The sequence below is a fragment of the Lontra canadensis genome, unplaced genomic scaffold, assembly GCF_010015895.1.
Source record: "Lontra canadensis isolate GAN:19392208 unplaced genomic scaffold, GSC_riverotter_1.0 scaffold57, whole genome shotgun sequence".
NCBI lineage: Eukaryota > Metazoa > Chordata > Mammalia > Carnivora > Mustelidae > Lontra > Lontra canadensis.
The window spans coordinates 9,984,240-10,007,446 of NW_022631051.1; the positions used below are offsets into that span (position 1 = coordinate 9,984,240).

Below are 23,207 nucleotides of genomic sequence, written 5' to 3' on the forward strand. Positions count from 1 at the left end.
GAGGCCCCGCGCGGCGATGGCTGCGATGGCGGCTGCGCTGCGGGGAGCCGGCGGGCGCTTCCGGTGGCGGATTGGGGCTGCTGCGGCGGCGGCGGCGGCGGCGGGCGGGGTGAGGGGCGCGGCACGGAGGGCAGCAGGTAGGGCGGGGCGGGGAGGGGGCTCTCTGCGCGGACTGGGCAGGGGGTACCCGCTAGAGGTTGTCCACGTGGGGGTGTCCCCGCGAGCCCCAGTTAGCTGGGACAGCAGTCTGCCGGCTTCCACCCACCCCAACCCCCTTTCCAGCTGGGGAAACAGTGGGGGGACCCAGCCGGAGGTTCTGCTGGGTAAAATGATCTGTGCTCGCTTCCCCACCCCCCAGCCCAATATTAACTATAGTCCTGATGATGGTGGGGGCGGCGCCCCTCCTGAGGTAACCAGAGGCCATCACCCGCAGACCCCACTAGTCAGACCTGGCCGCCTCCTTTCCGGAGACCCTAGTGGCCACACACAGCAGATGCTCAGTCCATGCACTGCATGGAGTCTTCGAGGGGACAGGGCCGCTTGCAAACTGATGGGCAGCAACCACTGGCTGTCTGCAGAGCTTTGCGGGTGCCCTGGGGTAGGGGACAGTACCTGGCTTGTCCTCCTGGAGCCACCAAGGATCACCAATCAAACCAGGATCATTTATCAGAGCACCAGGCTCAGGGGGCGGTGCCAGGCTCCAGAGCAGGGACTGACCGGATGCCGGGTCACCTGCCTAGCCCAGCAGACGGGATCCCCAGTGCCAGTCACAGGGCCACCACTTGCCATGGTGAATTGGCCAACCCCACATGTAGTGATGTGCTCCCCACCACATGCCTGCTTGGTGACTGGACCCCAGACCTTGCCCCTGGATGACTGCCCATGGGGCACGAGTGTTGAGGGGCCTGAGCAAAGAAGGAATGAGGCCGCCTTCACCGAGATGGTGGCTGTGACAGGGAAAGTGGCAGGCGCTTGGCCAGCTGTGGAATGGTGCTGACAGTGGATATGGGAAGGCAAAGCTGTATGCTGCTGTGGCCTTGGGGAGCTTTGGGTCTGTGGAGTCCTAGGAAAAGGGGAGATAGTGTTGCCCTTAGGATGGCTTTGCTGGCCCTTGAGACCTTGGCCAAGGCCCCCAGTCTTTGAAAGCATCCTTGGTGCGTGGGTCAGGATAGCAGCTCTGCGGTAAGGCCCTCACCTTGGATGCAAGTAATAGATGCTGCTGCTGCCCTTCCAAGTCCAAGGCCTTTCAGTCCACGGTAACCGTGACCTTGTGGCAGAGGGGGATGGCCATGGGGTCGAGCTTTTTTGTTGCCAGCTGGCCAGCCCCAGAGATTCTTTACCCATGGTCCTTAGGCAGCAAGGGGAAGGAAGCCCCAAGGCTAGCGCTTACTTAGCTGCAGTGGTGAGGGGCGGACAGGGCCTGGGCACAGTGCCAACCCCCAACAAGCATACACAAGGTCCGTTTCTGAGCCCAGCTTTCCATCTGAGAGTAGGGAGGCACATGCGCCATCCCAGGCTTGGGGGTGTGGCCCATGCCACTCCAGAACAGGAACCAGAATGACACTATCACTGGTGTCATCTGTCCCCTAACACCTGCTACCAGGAAAGAATGCGCGGTGGGGAGGACAGCACAGGAGGACTCCCAAGGTGGCTCCCCGAGGTGGTCAGCATGCCTGTGGACACACAGCAAAGCCTCTGCTGGCGTTCCCAGAGTATTGCACCATTCACTTGGCCTTGCCATGCTTGCAGGGAGCAGAAAAGTCAAGGACGATGGGCTCAGAGCGAAAAGAAGACAGGCCTTTCTGGGACTGAGCCCGGAATGTGCAATGGGGAAGGTGAGGCTGGAAGGCTGCCCCAGGCACTGGAGTGGTATGTCCCCAGATAGCCCCCTCAGAACAGCACCTGCCTCATCCGCCTTCCCTGTCCTTAAGGTAGAGTCCTCGTCCAAGTGTTTATCCGACTGGCAGAGCTCCAGGGTATGGGCAGCAGTTGGGGAGGGCAAACCCATGAAGATAAGCTCGGTGGCTTGCTCTGCCCTCTGCCTGATAGTAGGCAGAGGGGACAGTGTGGAGCTGGGGACAGTTGGAGCTAGCCAGGACCTGCTCTGTCAGCAGGAAGGACCAGCATCAGCACCTGCAATGGAAGGTAGGGGTATTGTCCTGGGCAAAAGCTTCGCTTCCCCCACCTCCCCCAGCCCGGAGCAGCCAGAAGTGAGCGCTCCCTGGGGGAACCTGCAGCTGCTTCTCTCCAATCGGCAGTCTGTCTTCGGTTCTTTGGGCTCATATCAAAGCCACCAGAATAACTGACAAAAATTAAGTCCTCTTCAGACCCCCCTGGGTTGAATCTGGAATTGATTCTCCTTCGGACTGGCTGTTTGAACCAAGCTGTGGCTCCATTTGGTCCCATGTTTGCCTGTGTACACATTTCAGGTGCCCTCAGATGGGGTGGGTACAAAGCCGGGGGTGGGCCTGGTGGCAGCAGGCCACCAGCTGAGCATCGGGACACAGCTCCTTTGGCCAGCTCCCCTAGCTTCGTCAGCTGCAAGCCAGGGCTGCTTCTAGGCTGGAGCTCCTATGTCCTTGCAGGAGCTCAAGTCCTGGACCTGTCTGTGAGTGCAGGGACCTACAAAGCCAAGGTCCCTGGGGAACGCAGGACCTCAGGAATATTCTCTACAGCCTTGCCCACCAGGAAGGTCAAGATGGCCCCAAAGGAAGATACAGTCTTTTCATTCCTGAGGCCCTAGTCCAGTTGCTCTGGCCTTGGGTGGCAGAGCCTGATTTGATCCCAGGACCTGGGTGCTTGGCCCAGGAGCAATGGTCAGCTCTAGACACAATGCAGCAGTTGGCACCATTGTCTCCCTCCCCACATACTGATGATTTTCTATGATTTCTTCCTTTCCCTACCGGGAGTGAACCGGTGCTTGGTGCTGGTTATCTCTGGCCTGGAACCGGTGCTTGGTGCTGGTTATCTCAGGCGTGGGCTCTGACTGACAGGCCACACCTAAGGACACACCTGCTCCTCTCCTACCTGCCCCCCCCCACTCCCTTCCTCACCCCCTCCTCCTTTCTGGCTGTCCCTTGCCTGCCTTCCCTGCCAGCGGTTTGCTGAAGAAAGACAGCAAATGTCTTCTGCAGGGCAGCAAAGATGTGAGCCAGCCTTTGTGCTGGGTGTGGGAGTGCATTGCCTCCGAGGTGACATCGTGGGGACCCCAAAAGGCATTTCAGAGTCCCTTCTATCCCAGGGCTCACAGTGCGCCAGGCACTCTGAGAGGCCAGGGTGTGCTGCCCAATGCAGGGACTGCTTTTCATTTTTCCTCATGTAGAACAAAAGGTGACTGTTGGAACTGAAAGACAGACTCAAGGAAAGTGTTTTAACTCATGTCTGGCTTAGAATATTCAGCAAATTTTGAGTTCAGAGCCATTCTGCCACTTAAATTACCTTCTTCTTGGCCTGATTGTTGCTGCAAAGGTGGTGGTGCTCCCTGGGCCATCCTCACCTGCCGTTGCTTAGTTTCAGGATTCGCGCCGGTGATGGATACCGAGGTTGCCTTCTGCCCGGATGTGGGATGCACTGTCACCCCAGACCGCCATGGGCTGCGGGCTTTGCTCCAATAACACGGATCCCATACCACATTTAACCGGGCAGAGCTGCTTACCCTTTGGAAATCATGCGGCACCTTGTGGGATCTGTGCCCCAGACTTGTCCTGGCCCTTCCTCTCACCTCTCCCCCTTTCCTCAGCAGGCCGGCAGAACTATGATCTCCTGGTGATTGGCGGGGGATCTGGCGGCCTGGCCTGTGCCAAGGAAGGTATGTGTCCTGTGCCCTGCATCTTGCCGGTGTGGCAGGGCCTCCAAGTTTTCAGGACCCCCACCCCCCAAGAGGGCTGCATTGTTCTCGAAGCTGGGTGGAGATGCACCCTGATTGGCTTTGTAGAGGGCATTATCTCTGTAGCTGGGGTCCTACATCCTGCCAGAGTCACCCCAGGAGCCTTGTCAGTCCCTCCTCCCTGCCATTCCACAGTCTGTGCAGTACCCAGTAGGCAGGAGGGTAGCCCAGGTCTTAGCCAGCTCTCCTGGGCTCCAGTCCCGGGCCATGTGGGATCTGTCCCCACCCATCTGACATGTCTCCCACCGCCCACACCTTGCTCCCTTGTGCCGCTCCAGTCCCTCGGCACCTCAATGTTTTGCAGATGCTTCCCGAAGGTCTTTCTGGCCTTGCTCCATGCCCTGGCTGTCTGCCTGGCCTGGTCTTCTTCTCTTTGCCTGCCTGGTTAGCTCCAGGGTTCCACTCACCTTCCTTCAGCCTTTGCTGCTGAGACGGCCCTACTTAGAATGACAGCCTCACCATCTGGTCCCCGTCCCCAGCTCCACTGTCCTCATTCTTGGCCCCCGGCATGTCCCACAGAGATCCCGGTTTGTCCTGCTGTTTGTGTCTTACTCTCTCTCCTCAACTGGGCACTCAGATGGGCCTGGGCACCCTGGGGTGCTCAGTGAAGATGGGTTGAATGAAAGGGCTGGCCCCAGAGGCGTCCAGAGACCGTATGTTGCAGTTTGCCACTAATCTGGGTGGGGAACAGACCAGCATTTCACTGTGGGGCTCTGCACTCTGCTGGAGGAGCGCCTGGCTTTCTGCCTGCTTGTCTAAATGATAAGGAGACAGATGTGGGTAAGGGAGGGGGGAAGCCAGGGGAGAAACAGGGCTGCAACAAGAGGGAGTTGAGCAGGTACCCTGACCATGAAAGGACAGCCTTCTGACATTTCCCTTCTTTCTTTTTCTCCTTCCTTTCTTTTTAAAAGATTTTATTTATTAATTTGACAAACAGATCACAAGTAGGCAGAGAGGCAGGCGGAGGGTGGGGGGGGAAGCAGGCTCCCCGCCGAGCGGAGAGCCCGATGCGGGGCTTGATCCCAGGACCCTGAGATCATGACCTGAGCCGAAGGCAGAGGCTTAACCCACTGAGCCACCCAGGCACCCCATTTATTTATTTTTGTTAAAGATTTTATTTATTTATTTGACACAGAGAGACACAGCGAGAGAGGGAACACAAGCAGAGGGAGTGGGAGAGGGAGAAGCAGGATTTCCTCTGAGTTGGGAGCCCTACGTGGGGCTCGATCCCAGGACCCTACGATCATGACCTGAGCTGAAGGCAATGCTTAACTGAGCCACCCGGGCACCCCAGATCCTGGGTTTTTAGAATCATGGCCAGTCGGCATAAAGGAAATTTGCTGTGCACTACTCTTCTCCAAGGGGCAAAGGAGAGTGCTGGCCTGTGGCAGAGGAGAGGAACCTGGGAAGTCTCCCAGCTGGTATGGGAGCCCACAGAGGGACACGAGTCCTCATCCCACTGGACCACAGAGCCACCGCAAGAAACAGTGTATAGACAGCCAGTTGTCCCAGCGATGTCCCTTACAGCAGAAGAAAGCCCTGGATGTTGTGTCCACACCAGTGTCTTATCTGCAGAGGCCCATCTCCATTCACCTGCCATGGTTCCCAGGCCTGTCTTTGCCCTTTGGAACAGTGGCATTCTCCTTGTGGATTATTGCCCTTTTCTACAGCATTATTGAGCTATAATTGACGTAAAACAAACCAGACATGTTTAAAGCGGACGACTTGCTATACGCTTTGACATCGGCACACACCTGTGGAACCAAGCACCACAGTCACACTGGCAAATGTAAACATCACCCCCATATTCACTTGCTGGGGCAGCTCTGGAGGCTGGAAGTCTGAGATGAAAGTGCCGGCAGGATTGTTTCTTCTGAGCCCTCCATCCTTGACTTGCAGATGGCCATCATTTCCAGGATCCTCACATGATCTTTCATCTGCATGTCTATGCCCCGATCTCTCTTTATGCTCCCTCCGTCAGATTGGAATAGGGCCCGCCTATATGGTCACATTCTAATTTAATCACCTCTATCAAGACCCTGTCTGCAAATAGGGTCACATTCTGAGGTTCTGGGGAAGAATTTGGAGGGGACATAACTCAGCTCCTAACAAACCCCAAAGTTTCCTCAAACCTTGGGAGCCCCTTCCTGCTCCCCAGTCCCTGCTGCATCCCCAGACAGCCAATAATCTGCTTTCTCTCACTGCAGATTAGTTTGCATTTTCTAAAATTTTGCATAAATGAAACTGTGTCATATGTATTCTTCTCTGGCTTTTTTCACGCAGCCTAACTTTTTGAGATTCATCGGTGATGCTGTGTGTGTCCGGGGCTCATTCCCTTCTGTCACTGATCAGCATTCTGTCGTTAAAATACACCATGTTTTGTCTGTTCACGTACACTGGCAGGAGGACGTTTGGGTTGTTGGCACTTTGGGGCTACTGTGAACGGTGCTGCTATGAACATTTGTGGTTGTGTGTTTGTGTGGATGGGTGTTTTCAGTTCTCTTGGATAAATGCCTAAAAGTAGAGCTGCTAGGTTGTGTAGTATATTTCTTCTTTAGGTATTTTTTTCATTTATTTCCACAACCTTTTGTAGTTTTCAACTTAAAGCTTTTGTCAGATTTGTCCCTAAGTGTTTCATATGTTTCCAAATAGCTTTTTTTTTTTAAAAAAAAGATTTTATTTATTTATTGGACAGAGAGACACAGTGAGAGAGGGAGCACAAGCAGGGGGAGTGGGAGAGGGAGAAGCAGGCTCCCTGCCGAGCAGGGAGCCCAATGCGGTGCTCGATCCTGGGATCCTGGAATCATGACCTGAGCCGAAGGCAGACGCCTAGCAACTGAGCCACCCAGGTGCCCCTCTAATAGCGTTTTTTGAGATTAAGTCACATACCATACTATCCATTCATGTAACGTGCATAATTCAGTCATTTTTAGTATATTCACAGAGTAAAACCATCATATCAGTTGTAGAAATTCTTATCACTCCCCAAAACTACTCTGTACCCCGTAGCAGCCACTCCTCAGCCCCTCTACCCCTCAGCCCCAGGCAACTACTAATCTGATTTATTTTTCTATGGATTTGCCTATTCTGGACATTTCATACAAATATGTGGTCTTAGCGTGCTGTTTTTAGTGTTCGTCCACAACAGAGTGTATGCTGGCACTTTTTTTTTTTTAATGGCTATGTATCATTCCATTGCATGGACATATCACATTTTATTATCCACTTGGCCATTGATGGACATTTGGTTGTTTTTACTTTTGGAAATTTTATATTCCCACCAGCACTGTCGGAGGATTCGAATTGGCCCCTATCTCACGCTCCCCCACTGGAGCCAGCCAGGTGCCCCAGCTTTGCCCATTTTGAAATTGGGTTATTTGCATTTTCATGACTGCTCCATGAGCTCATATACATATGTTCCATATTCTTACATAAACATAGTCTGGATACTAGACCCTTCTCAGACATGTGATTTGCAAATACTTTCTTCCATTCCTTCGATTATCTTTTTACTTCCTTGATGGTGTTCTTTGCAGCACAAGTGTTTTTGATTTTGATGAAAGTCCAGTTTATCTATTGTCTTTTTGCCATGTTTTTGGTATCTGAGAAGCAGTTGTCTAATACAAACTCACAAAGATGTATGTCTGTGTCTCCTCCTAAGACTTTTCCAGTTTCAGCCCTGACACTTGGGCCTCTAGTCCATCTCGGGTTCACGTAACAAATACGGTGCTAGGTAGTTGCCTGGGGGGTTTGCTGAAGACATCTTGAACTCTTCACGGTCTACCTGCAAGTGATATGGTCCAATGCACATATAGTACGAGAACCTTGCGATGGTAGCGTGTTTGCACATCTCCCTTCCCAGCCTTTATCCCATGTGGCCATACATTTTACTTTGACATTTTATGAGGTCCGTAACCTATTGTTACATTTTGTCTAAACAGTTACCTTCCAGCAAGATTAAACTAATGAGAAGTCACTATTTCTGGTGCCCTTTCCTTTGTATAGATCTGAGTTGCTGTCTCGCATGATTTTTCTTCTACCCTGAGGATGTCCATGAACATTTCTTGTATGATGGCTCTAAGAATAATGGGTTCTTTCAGCTTTTGTATGTCTGAGGACATCTTTATCTTGCCTTTATTTATTTATTTTTAAAGATTTTATTGATTTATTTGACAGACAAAGATCACAAGTAAGTAGAGGCAGGCAGAGAGGGGGGTGGGGAAGCAGGCTCCCCGCTGAGCAGAGAGCCCCATGCGGGGCTCGATCCCAAGCTTCCAAGATCATGACCTGAGCTGAAGGCAGAGGCTTTAACCCACTGAGCCATCCAGGTGCCCCTGCCTTTAGTTTTTAAAGGTATTTTCTTGGTGAGGCAGGTGTGTGGGCAGCGCCTGGATGGCTCAGTCGGTTAAGCATCCGACTCTTGATTTCAGCTCAGGTCATGATCTCAGGGTCGTGATCTCAGGGCACTTCGTGGGGCTGTGCACTGAGTATGGCCTCTGCTTGGGATTCTCTCTCTCCCTCTGTCCCTCCCCCTGCTCAAGCATGGTCTCTCTCTCTCTCAAATAAATAAATAAAATCTTTAAAAAATACATATTTTCTCTAGGTGGAGAATTCAAGGTAGACAGTTTTTCTTGGTTTCTTTTAGTACTTTAGAGATGTTGCTGTCCTGGCTTCCTGGCTTCTCACTACATTGTTTCTGGTGTCATCTGCTGCCCTTTTTATCTCTGTTCCTTTGTCATGTGTCTCTTTGTCTCAGGTGGTTTCCAGGATTTTCTCTTTTCATTGGCTTTGAGTGATTTTTAAAAAATACTTTATGTATTTATTTGACAGAGAGAGAGATCACAAGTAGGCAGAGAGAGGGGGGGGAAGCAGGCTCCCCGCTGAGCAGAGAGCCCGATGCCGTGCTTGAACCCAGGACCCTGGGATCATGACCCTAGCTGAAGGCAGAGGCTTAACCCACTGAGCCACCCAGGCGCCGGTTTTGAGTGATTTAAAGAGGGTGCAACCTTGGTGTAATTCTTAATTATTTTTCTGCTAGAGTTGACTGAGTTTTCTGGGTCTGTGGATTGATTGTTCTCATCAAGTTGTGAGAATTTTCAACCATTATTTCTTAAGGGAATTTTCCTGTCCTTCCTCTTCTCCTTCGCGTTTGGAGACTTCAATCACACATATGTAGGCTACTCAAAGTTTCCCCTCAGCTCTTGGACATTCTCTTCATTTTGAAGAGTTTCTATTCCCATGTTTCCAAATTCACTAAGAAAAGATTCTGTGAGGTCTCATCTACCATTAATCCTATGTGATATGTTTTTTCATCTCTTGTATTGTAATTTCATCTCTACAGATTTGACTTGGGTCCTTTCTTGTATCTTCCATGGTGCTCCTGAACTTTTCGAGCATGTGGGATACAGTGACAATCCTTGTTTTACTTTTTTTCTGCTAAATCTGTGTCAGTTGTTGGCCAGTTTCTGTTGACTGATTATTTCTCTCTTGGGTCTTATCTTTTCCCACTCCTCTGCATGCCTGGTCATTTTTTATTGAATTTTAGATACTTTGGACTTTCTCTTCCTGGCTTCTGGATATTTTTAGATTCCTAGATACATTTTCGAGCATGTTCTGGGATGCAGGGAAGAGAGTTTGATTCTTTTACATCTTCCACTTAAGATATGTTCAGTGGGGGGGCGCCTGGGTGGCTCAGTGGGTTAAGCCTCTGCCTTCGGCTCAGGTCATGATCTCGGGGTCCTGGGATCGAATCCCGCATCAGGCTCTCTGCTCGGCAGGGAGTTGGCTTCCCTTCCTCTTTGCCTGCCTCTCTGCCTACTTGTGATCTCTCTGTCAAAAAAATAAATAAAATCTTAAAAAAAAAAAAAAAGGTATGTTCAGTGGGTCTGGAGCTGGACCCAGTCATTCTCAGTGACTAGGGTCTGACCTTAGTACTTACCCCGCTCTCAAGGAATTATGTGTTTTCTCCAGTCTGGCTTCTGGGAACAGGCACTACTTCCTGCCCTGTGTGAGTACTTTATCCTCTAGTCTTTCTGAATGGTTCTTTCCGGGCCATCGTAGTTCCCTCACGCATATGTACCGATCAGCTATCTGGGGTTCTGGACAGCTCTCTCTTCTCTGGTCCTCCGTGCCTGGAGCTCTGGCTGCCTCAGTCTCCCCAGTCTCCCAGCCCTCTCCTCAGCCAGGGAGTCTAGTGGACTCTGCCTGGGCCTCCTCCCGATGTTGCATCACCGTATTTGTTTCCCGTCTTGCAAGAATCACTCTCCTTGGTCTTCTGATGTTCGGTCTCTTGAAAGCATTATTTTATGTATTTCTTCTGGATCTTTGGTTGTCTCAGATGCAAGGATAAATCTAGTCCCTGTTGCTCCATTGTGGTCAGCTGTGGAAGACAGACCTTGGCATGTGTGAAGAGTCCCCTTGGCTGGATTTTTTCTTTGAGATTTTATTTATTTATCTGATGGAGAGGTAGAGAACACAAGTACGCAGAGTGGCAGGCAGAGGGAGAGGGAGAAGCAGGCTTCCCGCCGAGCAGGGAGCCAGATGGAGGGCTCGATCCCAGGACCCTGGGATCATGACCTGAGCCGAAGGCAGATGCCTAACCGACTGAGCCACCCAGCTACCCCCTTGGCTGGAGTTTTTAAAGCAATCACTGCAATCCCATTATTGGCCAGTCAAGTGAAATGGGTTTTTATGTGAAGGCTTCTAAAACTTTGTTCTGCTCTTGGTCGATGACCATGGATCAAGAGCGTTCTGTAGTTTGTCCAACATCCATGGGTCATGAAGTTTAAGTCAGGCATGCCCGCGGGGGCGGTCAAGTCCAGAGCCCAGGTTCACAGTACACCTCCCCAGGCAAGCCAAGGGGAAGCCCCGCGATTAACCCAGGATAAATGGTGACAGGGTTAGCACCTGGGACTCGGGGCCCTGGGAGGAACCTGGTGGCAGCCAGTGGGGGAGACCAGGAGACTCCAGGCAGGAGGTGCAGTTTGGAACCCAGATCTCCCTCCCCCTTTGGAAGTTGGCTGACTCTGTACGTGACATTTGACTTCGGAACTTTCGATTCCTCACCCTGAGAATGAGGCAGCAAATGCCCACAAGAGTAGATCTTGAGTAGGAGCCCCACCGATGTCCGGTGGGGACCAGAGGAGGTGAGCGAGTCCACTGGGAGGGCTTGGGGAGAGAGCCAGGGGAAACTCTGAGTCTGGGGCCTCTCTCGGGGCGTGGGTACCCTGTGATGCCTGCTAGTGTGCGCCAGGTGGGCACTGGGCTCCTGCAGAATGTCTGGGCTGGAGCCGGCTGTGGCAGGAGGCAAGGGAGGGCTGGGCCCAGGGCTGCGGCAGTGGGCTTATGAAGGAGGGAGGGCGTCCCACTAGGTCCTGGCACTGTGGTGGGTGGGATGAAGGCTGCAGTCAAGAAGAGCCCCACGGGGTCCCACCGTGGGCAGCACAGCCATGTGGCAGCACACAGGTGGGGAGACCGGGCGCAGAGCTGGTGGGAGTTTCCTTCCTTGCCTTCGTCTGGTCCTCAGCCCCAGCCCCAAAACAGCTTCCCACCCTCCCGCTTCTCTTGTCATTCCAGCTGCTCAGCTGGGAAAGAAGGTGGCCGTGGTAGACTACGTGGAGCCTTCCCCCCGAGGTAGGTAGCCCCAGAAGGGAGCCGTCTGTCCTGGGGGAGCAGGAGGATGGGGTCCTGGTTCACCTATGGGGGCAGCAGCTGAACCCGGAACGCTTCACCACCATTGCCCGGGATCTCTGGCCAGTGTCCTCCTTGGCAAGTCAGCTGCCCTTACTTTAAAGTCTTCTGATTTAAAGACCACTCTGACTACAGTCATGGAGACTAAATTCCCAGGGCAGGGTTCACCCGGAGCGCGCTTGAGTTACAATAGCTGAAAGGACTCTTACCCGGGTGGAGAGGAACAGGAGAGCCTTCCGTACCCCGAAAGTGAATCTAAGCAGGGTCTTCCCCACCTGCCAGGTACCAGGTGGGGCCTCGGTGGCACGTGCGTGAATGTTGGCTGCATCCCTAAGAAGCTGATGCACCAGGCGGCGCTGCTAGGGGGCATGGTCCGAGATGCCCCCCACTACGGCTGGGCCCTCCAGCCGGTCCCGCATGACTGGTGAGGAGCCCTGCCCACTCCCCTCACTTCTGTGCTCCTGGGGTGGGGGAGGAGGGGGGAGAGGAGGTTTGCTGCCCCCTTAACCCTCACAGGAGTCAGCTACCAGACAGGAACACTCACCCAGGGGCGACCCCCTTCCCCACATTTCGAAAAGTTTGGAGATACTTTGGCTATCACTGCTGATCGGGGGCTGCTGTGTCTCCTGGGATGCTGGTAAAGGTCCGGTGGCACATAGGACACCCTCACAAAGGACGGTCCAGGCCCAGGGGCCACTAGTGCGCAGCGAGAAACTGATGGAGCTTCTGCAGGTGGCACTGGGTCTGCTCCAAGCTGCACACAGGCCCCTCAGTGTGCTCAGATGACTGAGACTCAGGGCCACTGATGTGTCCTGATGGAGGGGCCCAAACGAGGCCCAAAGCCCCCGTTTTCCTTGAGGCCCAAGGCCCACAGCCCCAGACCCAGGACAGAGACAGTGGCTGTGGGCATAGATGTCACGTTTTTCCACCTTTATTTTTATTTTTTTGTTTGAAGATTTTATTTATTAGAGAGAAAGCATGAGAGGGGAAAGGTCAGAGGGAGAAGCAGACTCCCCGATGAGCAGGGAGCCTGATGCGGGACTCGATCCCAGGACTCCAGGATCATAACCTGGGCCGAAGGCAGTCGCTTCTCCAGTATCCAGCTGAGCCACCCAGGTGCCCAACGTTTCTCCACCTTTAGAATCAGCTTGTTTCTCGGGATTTCTGCTAACTCGCTGTTTGCATCTCCTCATGTGTTGTGGGACTCAGCAGTTCGTGCTCCTGTGGCGGTTTCTGACCTGTCCTGTGTGTTCCTAGGACGACAATGGCCGAGGCCGTGCAGAACCATGTCAAGTCCCTGAACTGGGGGCACCGGGTCCAGCTGCAGGATAGGTACTGAGGCCTTGGCCAGCCCTCCCACCCTCTCTGGGGACCTTTCCTCCCTTTGTGGGCACTCTCTCACCAGAGGCCCGGCAGTGACAAGACAAGAAGTCCCTGCCTGTGGGGTGGGATGTATGCATACAGGGTGGATGGGGCCAGGGCCCTGGGAATGAAAGGCTGGCCTATAAGCTGGCACCAGCAGAGCCTGGAGTAGTGAGGGGGGTGAGGGGCGTGTTGGCGGGACAGCCGGAGCCTGGATCTACACCAGGGAGGAGGCATGCTTGGGGCTGGCGCTGCGGAGTCCAGAGGCTGGAGAGTGGGGGCGCGGAGAGGGCCATCCTGGTGGCCGATGCCTCCCTTGAGGCGGGTGGCCTTTCTTCTGGCAGGATCAACCACAGTGATGTGGAAAGAGCCCAGTGAGCCCCACGTTGCTGTTGCAAAGAGGATACCCAGCCAGCACACTCTGAACCCCACACCTCACCACGTCCAATGTGATCATTCTGGCCTGAAATGGCTGGGTCCCATCAACCCTCTGGGCTCCCCCAGCCCCGATGCCAATGGTTCCTTCCACCAAAGCGCCCTCCCCAAGGAGCTGCTGCACTCAGCTCTGGCCAGGCTTGGCTCCCAGCCCTATAGCTCTGCCCTTTGCTTGTACAGGTCATGGAGGGGACAGTGTGACCTCTGAGGTCTGGTGGCTTTCATCTGAGCACTATGTGCTGGGCTCCAAGGACCTCCAAGATTCCAAGGAGTCTTCCTGAGGCTATGCAGTAGGCAGCCATTTTGTGCCCATGAAGCCCAGGACAGCTGAGCGGGGGAAGTGGCCCACCTGCCCATCCCGGCCATCCCCCGCCACCTCAGGGAGCTAAGCTGCATCCTATCACTTTTCCTCTGTGTGGGGCTCAGTATTCCCCAGGGCAGTTTGTTGGAAGCACAGGGTTCTGCCATGCTTCCTGCTGGCCCCAGGCAGCTCCCAGGCAAGTGCCAGGCAGGCCCAAGCCCACTTTCTGAGGTGCCCACAGAAGGAAGCCAGTGTGGAATTTACATCTGTGTCCTCTGGCTGTTACTGGGCCATGGGGGTGAGTGAGGGCTTGGTTCTTACAGCCCAGGCGGCAAACGGAGTCACAGGGCACGACTGTGGGGAGGACGTACAGTCGAGGTGGTGAAGCCTTACCAAAGGCGCCAAGAACCCACCATACGGAATGGCCTTCATTATTAGGAGGTGTGGATCATTTCTGCACACCATGTACCTGACTAGCATTCTGTCCTCATCATGCCTGTTTTCCAGCCTTACTATCCCCTAAAGGCAGGGGGTGATGCCTATCTGGTGGGCACCATCCCTTGTCTGCCGGAAGTTGGTCATTTGGGTGGCGGGGGTCACTGGGAGGGAGGGCCTCTGCTCCCTGCTAGAATGTGTCCAGGTGACAAGACTGGACTCCGGGGAGGCCCAGCCACGTCTCTCATCACACGCCGGGCCTGTACTTGGGCTCTTGGGGCCATCCCGAGCTGGCTTCTGTCCTGGCAGTTCCAAGGATCCATGGCCCTCTTCCCCCCCGCACACTTCCCAGTGCTGTTCTCCACTCAACCCTTGCCTGGCCTGGGCCGGGGATAGGGGGCTGTGGGCCCCGAGCTCGCCTTTTAGCCATCTGCTCCCTCTCTGGTCCCATCGGTGATGCCTAATTTGCAGAGGAAATATTTAACAGTCTTTTTTTTTTTTTTTTTTTTTTTGCAGAAAAGTCATGTACTTTAACATTAAGGCCAGCTTTGTCGACGCGCACACGGTTTGCGGTGTCTCTAAAGGCGGGAAAGAGGTGAGGGCCCCTCTCTCCCGAGTGGCTCCGCTCGGGTGGTGCTGACCCTTCCAAGCACTCCAGCACTGTTCGACCTCAGTGCTGTCCTCAGTAATGAGCACTGTGGGAATTGACCACAGATCCCTCTGAGGCTGGTTATGATGCTTTATGGACGGTGAGACGCGTCACCAAGAGTCACACAGTGCCCAGCTGCCCGCTGCGCCAGGGTGATCAGACCCTCGTGGAGTTTTGCAGGGGTTGGAGGCAATAAGATACCTGCAGGGTGCCATGTAGGCTGCAGGGTGCTTGGAGTTAGAATGTCTCTCTGCCCCCTCCTGCTGGGCTCCCTCCTGGCTCGAGGACGCTGGACAGGCTCCCAGCTCCGAGGGACCCCTGAGCTGCTGGCCCCAGGGTGCATACTGCAAGGCAGGGGCTGTCATTAGAAAGCATGCATCTTTGCCAGCAGCTTCTGCAGACCTGCCTGACCACAGCTTCCTCCGTTTATTCTCAGACTCTGCTTTCGGCTGAGCATATCGTCATTGCTACCGGAGGGCGGCCGAGGTACCCGACCCACGTGAGTGTCCCCAGCACACAGCCTTCCCTCGCACCCTGGGCACGTTCACGGTCTCCCGGCTCATGCTTCCCACACCAGTGGCACCCCCCTCTCTTTCTTTTCTTAAAAAAAAATAATAATAATAAATTTTTTTCTATATTCACTCTGGTCACCTTCTCATGCTCTCTCAACTCCGTTCTATGGACGCAGGCCGGCAGGGACCCCCACAGCCCCCCACTCTTCACATGGCTCTGGGACACCCCTGCTTCTAGTCTCCTTTGTCTCTCTTTGCTGATTCTTCCTTTTCTCCTCAGCGTCAGGGTGTTGGAACATCCAGGACTCAAGCCTCTCCTTCCTGCCCCCACTCCACATCATGACATAAGATTCTCCTACCATAAAATGCACCCTTTGAAAGGGTACGATTCAGGGGCTTTTGGTTAATTCACAGAGTTGTGCAACCGTCAGTCGCCACTACCTCATTCCAGAACATTTTCATGCCCCTGATGAAATCCTGTCCCGTGAGTGGTCACTGATGTTCGTGGCTCCCCAGCCCCTGGCAACCACTAGTCTGGTTTCCGTCTCTGTGTGGATTTGCCCATTCTGGGCACTTCACATAAATGAAATCAGACAACATGTGGCCTTTGTGCCTGGCTTTCTGCACTCAGCAGAAGGTTCATCCACGTGGTAGCCTGGGTCAGATCTTCATTCCTTTCTATGCCTGAATAACGAGCCATTGTGTGGCTGGACCATAATTTTGTTTGTCCACTTGTCCGTTGATGGACATCCAAGTTGTTAGCACTTTGAGCTGTTGTGAATAACGCTGCTGTGAACAAGTTTTTCCGTGGACTGAAGTTTGCACTTCTCTTGGCTCTAGACCTAGGAACAGAATTGATGGGTCATACGGTAACATAGTTTTTAACCTTTTGAAGAGCCGGCCATCTGTTTTCCAAAGTGGCTGCACCATTTCTCGTACCCCCTTTCCCCCCAATAACGTGTGAAGGTCATGCTTTCCTGGTTCTTTGCATTTCACAATTTTGTTGTTGTTTTCGAGCAATGAGTAGTTCAAATAAAGTAACACATGAATTCTGGAAATCTGAATCTTTCTCCACTATAGGGTTTTGTTTATTGCTATTGTATGTCTGAAGCGATTTTTTAAAGTCTGTTCTTTGTCAAGGGATGCCACCGAGGTCTCTGCTCGTTGGCTTAGTGCTCAGTGAGTAACTAGATAGAGATTTCCTGAAACGCCAGGAGAAATGGCCCAGTCTTTGCTGAGGGATTCTGTAGGCATTTGAGGGCAAGCTTTGGGCCATCAGCCAGGCGCCAGAAACTCTGCCTTAGCTCTCACTTCCTGCCTGTGCGAGGCCCTGAGGCCAGCCAAAAGTGAGAGCTCAGGTTGTCTCAGGCCTTTCCCAGGTGTGTGTGTAGCCCAGGGCCTACACCCAGCCTTCTAGGTCCCCAGGAGTGTGCAGGAGCTTTTCAAAGCCCCCGTGGACAGCTCACTCCTTGGTTTTTCCTTTTAAGCTCTGGGATGGTGCGTTGCTTGTTTCTGCTGTCATCCATTGTCTTGGGCAGCTGTGACATCTGTCACGGGACAGATCCTGCTCGGAGAGAGGCTTCTGGCCATGGGCAAGGTCACGTGAGGTTGAAGACCAGCCTTTTGGGTTGGGGTCTCCTGGGGAAGCCCAGCCAGGTCGACCGATGACTGTTTCCTGGGAAGGAGCTCTGTCAGGGCTCCAGCCCGGCTCTGCTCGGCTCTCCCTAATATGTTTTTTAAGTTGCTCACCCTTGCTCAAGGTTGCTGCTGTGCTGAGGGATGGGTCTACAGTCTGTCACAACAGCACAAAACTCACCGTTCTTACCAAGTTTCAGCCATTTTTCTTAACTAAATATACCCTGTGTTGCCGCAGCCTTTTGGTTCATTTCTGGAGTGCTCCACAAGTTGAATCTGACTGTTGTTGCTAGTTGTCTGGCTGTTTTTATGGAAGGGTGAACACTGGGAGGTCCTTGCACCACTGTTTTTTGCCCTCGTCCCCCTTACCAGCCCTGTCTTCTGTGAGGGCGCTGCTTTGCCCTCACTCCCACAAGGCAGGTGGAGCTAAGGAAGGGGCTATATGGTCAAGGTCATGGAGAGGGGGATGGGAAGCAGGAAGGGGCTTGGCCAAGGCCATATATCCTTGTGGGTCTCCCAGGGGCCCTGGGAAGCAGACAGCACAAGCCCTGAGCCTCCACACGGGCTGCAGCGAAGTGCACGAGGCACACAGACTCCCTGGGCCTAGAGGCCACTTCTGCCTCCAGATGGCGGAAGAACAAGGCACTGGTTCCATTTCTCCTCAGATGCCCAAATCCCAAGCCTCCCCTTTTGGTTCTGTGCTTTCTCTGGAAACGGGGAACAGAGGGGTCGTGGTGGAAAAGGCACACTCTGGTCCCCAGAGGAACACCATGCCTGCCCCCAGCTGTCGGGCCCGCAAGAGCGGCCTCCGGAGGGGACGGGTGGCTTGTGCACAGAGGTGGCCCTTGGCTGGCTTACATGGCTCTGTCGGGTGGTGGAGTGCTATTGTTCAAGGTAGCTGCTAACAGACAGAGGTGGGCAGCCATTAACGACCCCTCACCCTTCAGCCAGGCCTACCTTGGTTCCGCATAATGGCCCCAAAGGCCACAGTCTGCTCCTAGGAGCTGGGCGGTCATCTGGGCCCCAGCCAGCTGGACCTTGCCCAGCCGGCCGCCGCATCTCCCCAAACCAGCAGGGGAGAGAGCAGGAGCTGTCTGGCCCCGGGGGAGGAAGCTCAGTGGCTGCTCCGCTCTCCCACCGCCTACCCCACCACCTCCTCCCTGGGTGCCTGCCAAGGCTTGCTTGGGTTTTAGTCCCTTTGATTTCTAGACCTTTTGGTTTTCTTTCCACAAACCCGAGAAATTCCTGACTTTATTTTTATTGCCAATCGGAATCATAAACTGTTTGCATTCTGCTTCCTCTCCACCAGCACATCTTACTGTTCTTACTCTCATGGGCCACGGAGAGGACTCTGGTCCTTGGATCTCCCCCACCTGCTCAGTGGCCCCTCCTCAGGCTCTGCTGAGAATCGGGAGTCCATGCGATTCCTGGGCTCCTTCGAGGGTGCCCAGGAGCATCAGTGCCCTTGGGGCCAGCCTGCCCCTCCACACCCTGTGTCACTCTGTTTCCCTGCTGCCCTCCCTGAGCCCAGCGTCTGGATCAAGGGCAAGGCCCTGGAGAGCAGGGAGGAAAAAGCTGCGGGCCCCACACCAGCTCCCAGCCACCTCGAACAGCCAAGGAGTGCTGGGTGCTTTGCCCAGAAAGTTCATGGTGCTCCTAGTCAGATAAACCCAGGTAACCGGTCCTTAGAGGCCACAACCTGACGGACAGTGTGTAGAGCAGGGAAGCACCCCCAGGGGTGGGTTGGGGTGGTTCTGCTTGAGTTGTGTCTATGAAATGGTCATTTTCTTTGAGGGTAAAGTCTCTGGGGACAGGCTGAGTGATGCTCTTCTTATGCTGACCATTTTTTTTTTTTTCCTGGATAGATCGAAGGTGCCCTGGAATATGGAATTACAAGTGATGACCTCTTCTGGCTGAAGGAATCCCCTGGAAAAACGTAAGACCCCATGTGTGCCTTAATGGCGCTCCTTTTTTTTTTTTAAATTTTTAAAAAGATTTTATTTATTTACTTGACAGAGAGAGACACAGAAAGAGAGGTAACACAAGCAGGGGGAGTGGGAGAGGGAGAAGCAGGCTTCCCGCTGAGCAGGGAGCCCAGTGGAGGGCTCGATCACAGGACCCTGGGCAGATGCTTAACGGCTGAGCCACCCAGGTGTCCCTGATGATCCTCTTTTGTTCACGGTTTCCAAGCATCAGAGCCATTCAGAACCACACATTGGTCCTCTCTCCCTAGTACATTCTTTCCTGTCTGCAGACAGGGAGGATGGTGTTTGTGCCCCTTTGTGGGGCTGTTGCCTGTCTTGGAAGTGATGACCCGTGTATTACCAAATGGACCAGCCACTATCTCGGGCAGTGGTTTTCAAACAGGGTTCCCGGAGCCCTGGGCTTCCAGTGGGTCCGTCAGAGACTTCACAGAAAAAGGATGTTCCAGGAGGAGAAAGTAAAGCCAGGTCCTCTAGGAAATCCGTTGGCCTTTCTGCAGGACTTGATTAAACATCCCCTTTCCCCTGGCTTGAAACTTGGGCTTCTCTGAAAAGCAGCAAAGTCTCCAAAGTTCTCAGAAACTATAGCCCAGGAAATGAGACGTGCAGTGTGTGAGCAGTTTTATACTCCGTGAGTAGGTATTAATGCACTAAATGCATTTCCTGTCCCCACAGAGCAGGCCATGGCGGGGTGGGGATTCCAGGTCCACAAAGGCCCTGGGAGTGGCGGCTGGGGGACTCCATGCTCTCAGGGACTGGAATGGCCACCAGAGGGCAGCAGAGGCTTTGTCGTCAGCAGGCTCTCCGCTGCCTTGGGACTTGGCTTTGACAAAATAAATACAGGTGGAAAAGTGTGCCAGGGAGGATGGCTGTGTGGGCACAAGTGTACGTGTAGGGCAGTGTGTGTGAATGGGCATGCGTGTGCTCTCCTCCTCGATGTTTCCCACTTCCTGAGGCATCTCTGGCTGGGGTCAGGGCTTGATTCCCTTGAGTGGATGTGCTGTAGTTTATCTTCCCACCACTCACGAGTGTCTCACTAGGCTCTTTTTATCGGCGTTATGAAATGCTGCAGTGAACACCTTTGGTGTGCATCTTATCTGCTGGCATAATGCTTCTTATGTGTTCTACATACCTGTCGGTGGGGGGGTGTCCTGTAAGCAGAGAACCCAGGTACAGGGCTTCCCACGTCCTGCTAGCAGGTGCTCCCTCCTGGTGGGCTGTCCCCCATTTCCAGGCACACCTCTGCCTGCTCTCCTCTTCCCCCTAATGGGGCTGGGCCATCAGCTTTTTCATGAGCGGGGAAACAGTAAGGAGCCTCTCCTCCTGCTCTAGGGGCAGGGGTAAACAGCAATTGTTTCTGCCCAAGGCATGCGTGGTCCCTCCAATGAGGTGGTCAAGTTCACGCTGGCTTGGATCCCTCTGTCTCATTCCACTGGCTCCCCAGGCTGTGCTTTCTCTTTTTACTTGGTGATACTATTTCATACAGAAGTTCGTAATTTTCATGCTATAACACTGATAACTTTTTTCCTTGATGCTGAACTGTCTGGGTTATCTGTTCTTTTATCTTTAGCTCGCTAAGGGGTTAAATGTGACCTTGAGTCTATTTACCCTTGCTATTTTTAGTCGTCGTTTCCTGTATTTACTAGCCGTTTAAAACTGAGTGTGTCTTTGAGTATATGAGTGTGTGTGTGAGAGAGAGAAAGTGTGTGTGTGTGTGTGTGTGTGTGTTGTCAGCTTGGTCCGTGGCCTACTTTCTATCTAGTTTTTCTTTTTTCTTATCTGTTCCTTATCTTCCAGCTGTTTCGCGGGCTCGGGCTGTGATCTCAGGCCGTTTTGACCACACATTTTCTTGGCTTGTCATGTCATTTCACTTGCGTGGTGTACAAATGGTTTATTTATTTATTTATTTATTTATTTTTCCTAACCTACCTTAGATCTTTCTTTACGCTTAATGGCTTTTAGATTTATTGCGTGTTCAGGAAGGCCTGCTCCACCCCCAAGATAGCTTTTGAAAAAGAGCCCCTGTGTTTTCCTTTAGGGCTTCCATAGGTCGGATTTTCCTCTACATTCTTGGGGTGTTGGCAGTTCATGTTTGGTGTGGCATGGTGTGGCATGGTGGTGTGGTGTGGTATGGTGTGGCATGACATGTGTGGTATGGGGTGGCATGGCGGGGTGGCACCCGGGCTGCCAGGGTTCCGGTGTCACTGACCAATAGCTCCACAAGCCAGTGTGAAAGCTCCGTCCCTGAGTGGAGTCCAGTCCCACTCTGGCTTCTGACTCTGACTTTCCTGTACCACTGGCCCAAGTGCCTGGCAATGGCCTCAGATCTTCTCAGTTTTCTTTTGCACTGATTCCTGTGGGTGGAGTGTAGACCCGTTCTGCCAGCCTCTCCATAGTGGTCCTCCGGCTGTGGTTCAGACAGCGACAGCTGCCACCGGAGCGTGTGTCCTGTCTGAGGCCCCCATGCACTTCAGTCACCTTGGCCTGTAACCAAAGGCCAACATTTGCTGAATCCCGGTCTTCTGTCAAATTAGTTCCTATATCTTCTGTTGTTTCCTTTGTTTGCTATTTTCCCGTCTCCGTGTCCAGGAAGGGGTCAGTTTGCAGTGATCGCCTCTCGAGCCACTGCTCACAGGAGGCTGGGTGTGCAGAGAGGCTGGCCAGGGCCATCACTTGGGCTGGGGAGGTTGGGAGGCCCAGGCGCACCGGGTGCCACTGGTGCTCAGCACGGTGTCCCAGGGCCCAGTCCCTTCCTCCGTAACCTTACAGCCAGGGCAGCCAGGCGGGGAAGACACCACCCCAGATCTTTCGGCCGGGAGAGCAAGCACTGTGTTTATTTTCTTCAGAAAAAAAACATTTAGAAGATTTTTTTTTTTTTAAGAAAAAAAAAGCTGTTTCGTTTAGAAGGAATCTAGGTATGTTATTGTTGAAGAAAAAAAAGTGTTTGCAATGTATCAGTCACCCGTTTCGTTCTGAGCATGATTTATGTGAGGAAATGGTTTTTTTAAAAAATTAAGCTGGAGATATATCCCTGTACGATGCTTCTGTGAAAATGCGGCTTTTGTCCGGTGCCGTTAATGCAAGTTGTAACAGTGTGATATGGGAGGCACTGTTTACATGCTGCATTCCTCTCCTGCAGTCAAAATAAGCCCGGAGGGTCTACAGTAGCATTTCTGTATTTTATCAGCTTGGGCTGGGGCTGAGGGGGAGGCCTCCACTCACACTTGGAGGGGCTGTTTCTGCCAGATTTATTTGCCTTATAAATATTCCCTGTGTTTATTTTAACTCGCCTTTAAAATGGAGCTGAAATTAATATGGACCTGAGGGCTGGCCCCCCCGGCCCTGTCGTGCCTCCTGTAGCGGGTGGGGCATCTCCGCTGGGTCCCGTCGGGAGGCGCGGCTGGTGGTAGAAGGCACCCAGCGAGTGTGGTCCCCACCAGCCAGCTCCCCACGACCCCATCAGAGGTTCCCAAGGGGCATGGCTGGCTCCGCGTCTCTTGTGAGCTCTGCAGCACGCACATGGGCTTTCCTCCCTCCATCCCTTCCCATGATGGGGCATGGGCAGCATCGAGACCTTTTGGGGTGCATTCAAGTGGGGCACAGGAGCCAGTAGCCCTCTGTGGGGCCCATAGCCCTTCAGCCTCCTGTGGTTGTTCCACATCTTTGTCCCCTCGAGGCACAGACCCCAGTGGCCACAGAGGTGTTGAGCCTCCCAGACATGTGAGGAGCCCCTCCCCACTGTCTTGCTTTGCTTGAATCCAGGCCTGGGGAGCCCAGGGCTAGAGAGATGGCAGAGAGGGGATGATGAAGCCCAAGCCCGGCTGTTGAGAAGAATGAAACAGTCTTCACGACACGGCTGGGTGCCCAGCTTGGCGCCCCGAGGTGACAGATCATGTATGGAAACCTTCACTGTATGCAGCATGAACTCCCAAGTCTGTGAGCAGGGCTCTCAGAGGCCAGGCTGGGGCTGGGGGGAGCCCTGGTGCCCCAGACCCTTGGATCCACACCCTCGGCCCGAGATGGGACCACAAGATTGGCATCTACTCAGCCTCAGCCACCCGAATGCCAGCTTTGTGGCTGGCACAGGTTGAAGAAGTAAGGAAGATTCTGGGGGAAGAACAGGGTCCCCTGGGCAGGTAGCAGGAGCCCCTTCAGAAGTAAAGATCAGGGGAATAATGATCACTTCCAGAAATTATCAACCACCAGGGGAGGAAGTGGGGGTGCAAAGGGAGTGCGCTGCCCCTCATGGGGAGGCTTAGAGACGGTATCTGTGTGTCCCAGATGTCCAGCCCAGCGACTCCCCAGCAGGTGGAGGGAGTGG

The 23,207-nt window shown here is 53.5% G+C and overlaps 1 protein-coding gene across 5 annotated transcripts in view; it reads left to right on the top strand.

Moving 5' to 3' along the window:
* Positions 1-2: 2 nt before the first annotated feature.
* The window catches only part of TXNRD2 (thioredoxin reductase 2), a 49,681-nt gene continuing 26,476 nt past the window's right edge, over positions 3-23,207 (top strand). The window contains exons 1-8 of one of the 5 annotated variants that reach the window (XM_032875876.1): positions 3-137; positions 3,740-3,808; positions 11,462-11,518; positions 11,858-11,999; positions 12,833-12,907; positions 14,625-14,703; positions 15,194-15,256; positions 18,770-18,840. In XM_032875876.1, coding sequence (XP_032731767.1) covers positions 17-137; positions 3,740-3,808; positions 11,462-11,518; positions 11,858-11,999; positions 12,833-12,907; positions 14,625-14,703; positions 15,194-15,256; positions 18,770-18,840 — 677 coding nt within the window. In that variant the 5' untranslated portion in view covers positions 3-16. Of the gene's footprint in view, positions 138-238; positions 324-2,123; positions 2,146-3,739; positions 3,809-11,461; positions 11,519-11,857; positions 12,000-12,832; positions 12,908-14,624; positions 14,704-15,193; positions 15,257-18,769; positions 18,841-23,207 lie in introns of those variants that run through there. The other 4 variants (XM_032875877.1, XM_032875878.1, XM_032875874.1 and 1 more) reach the window with 4 other exon arrangements.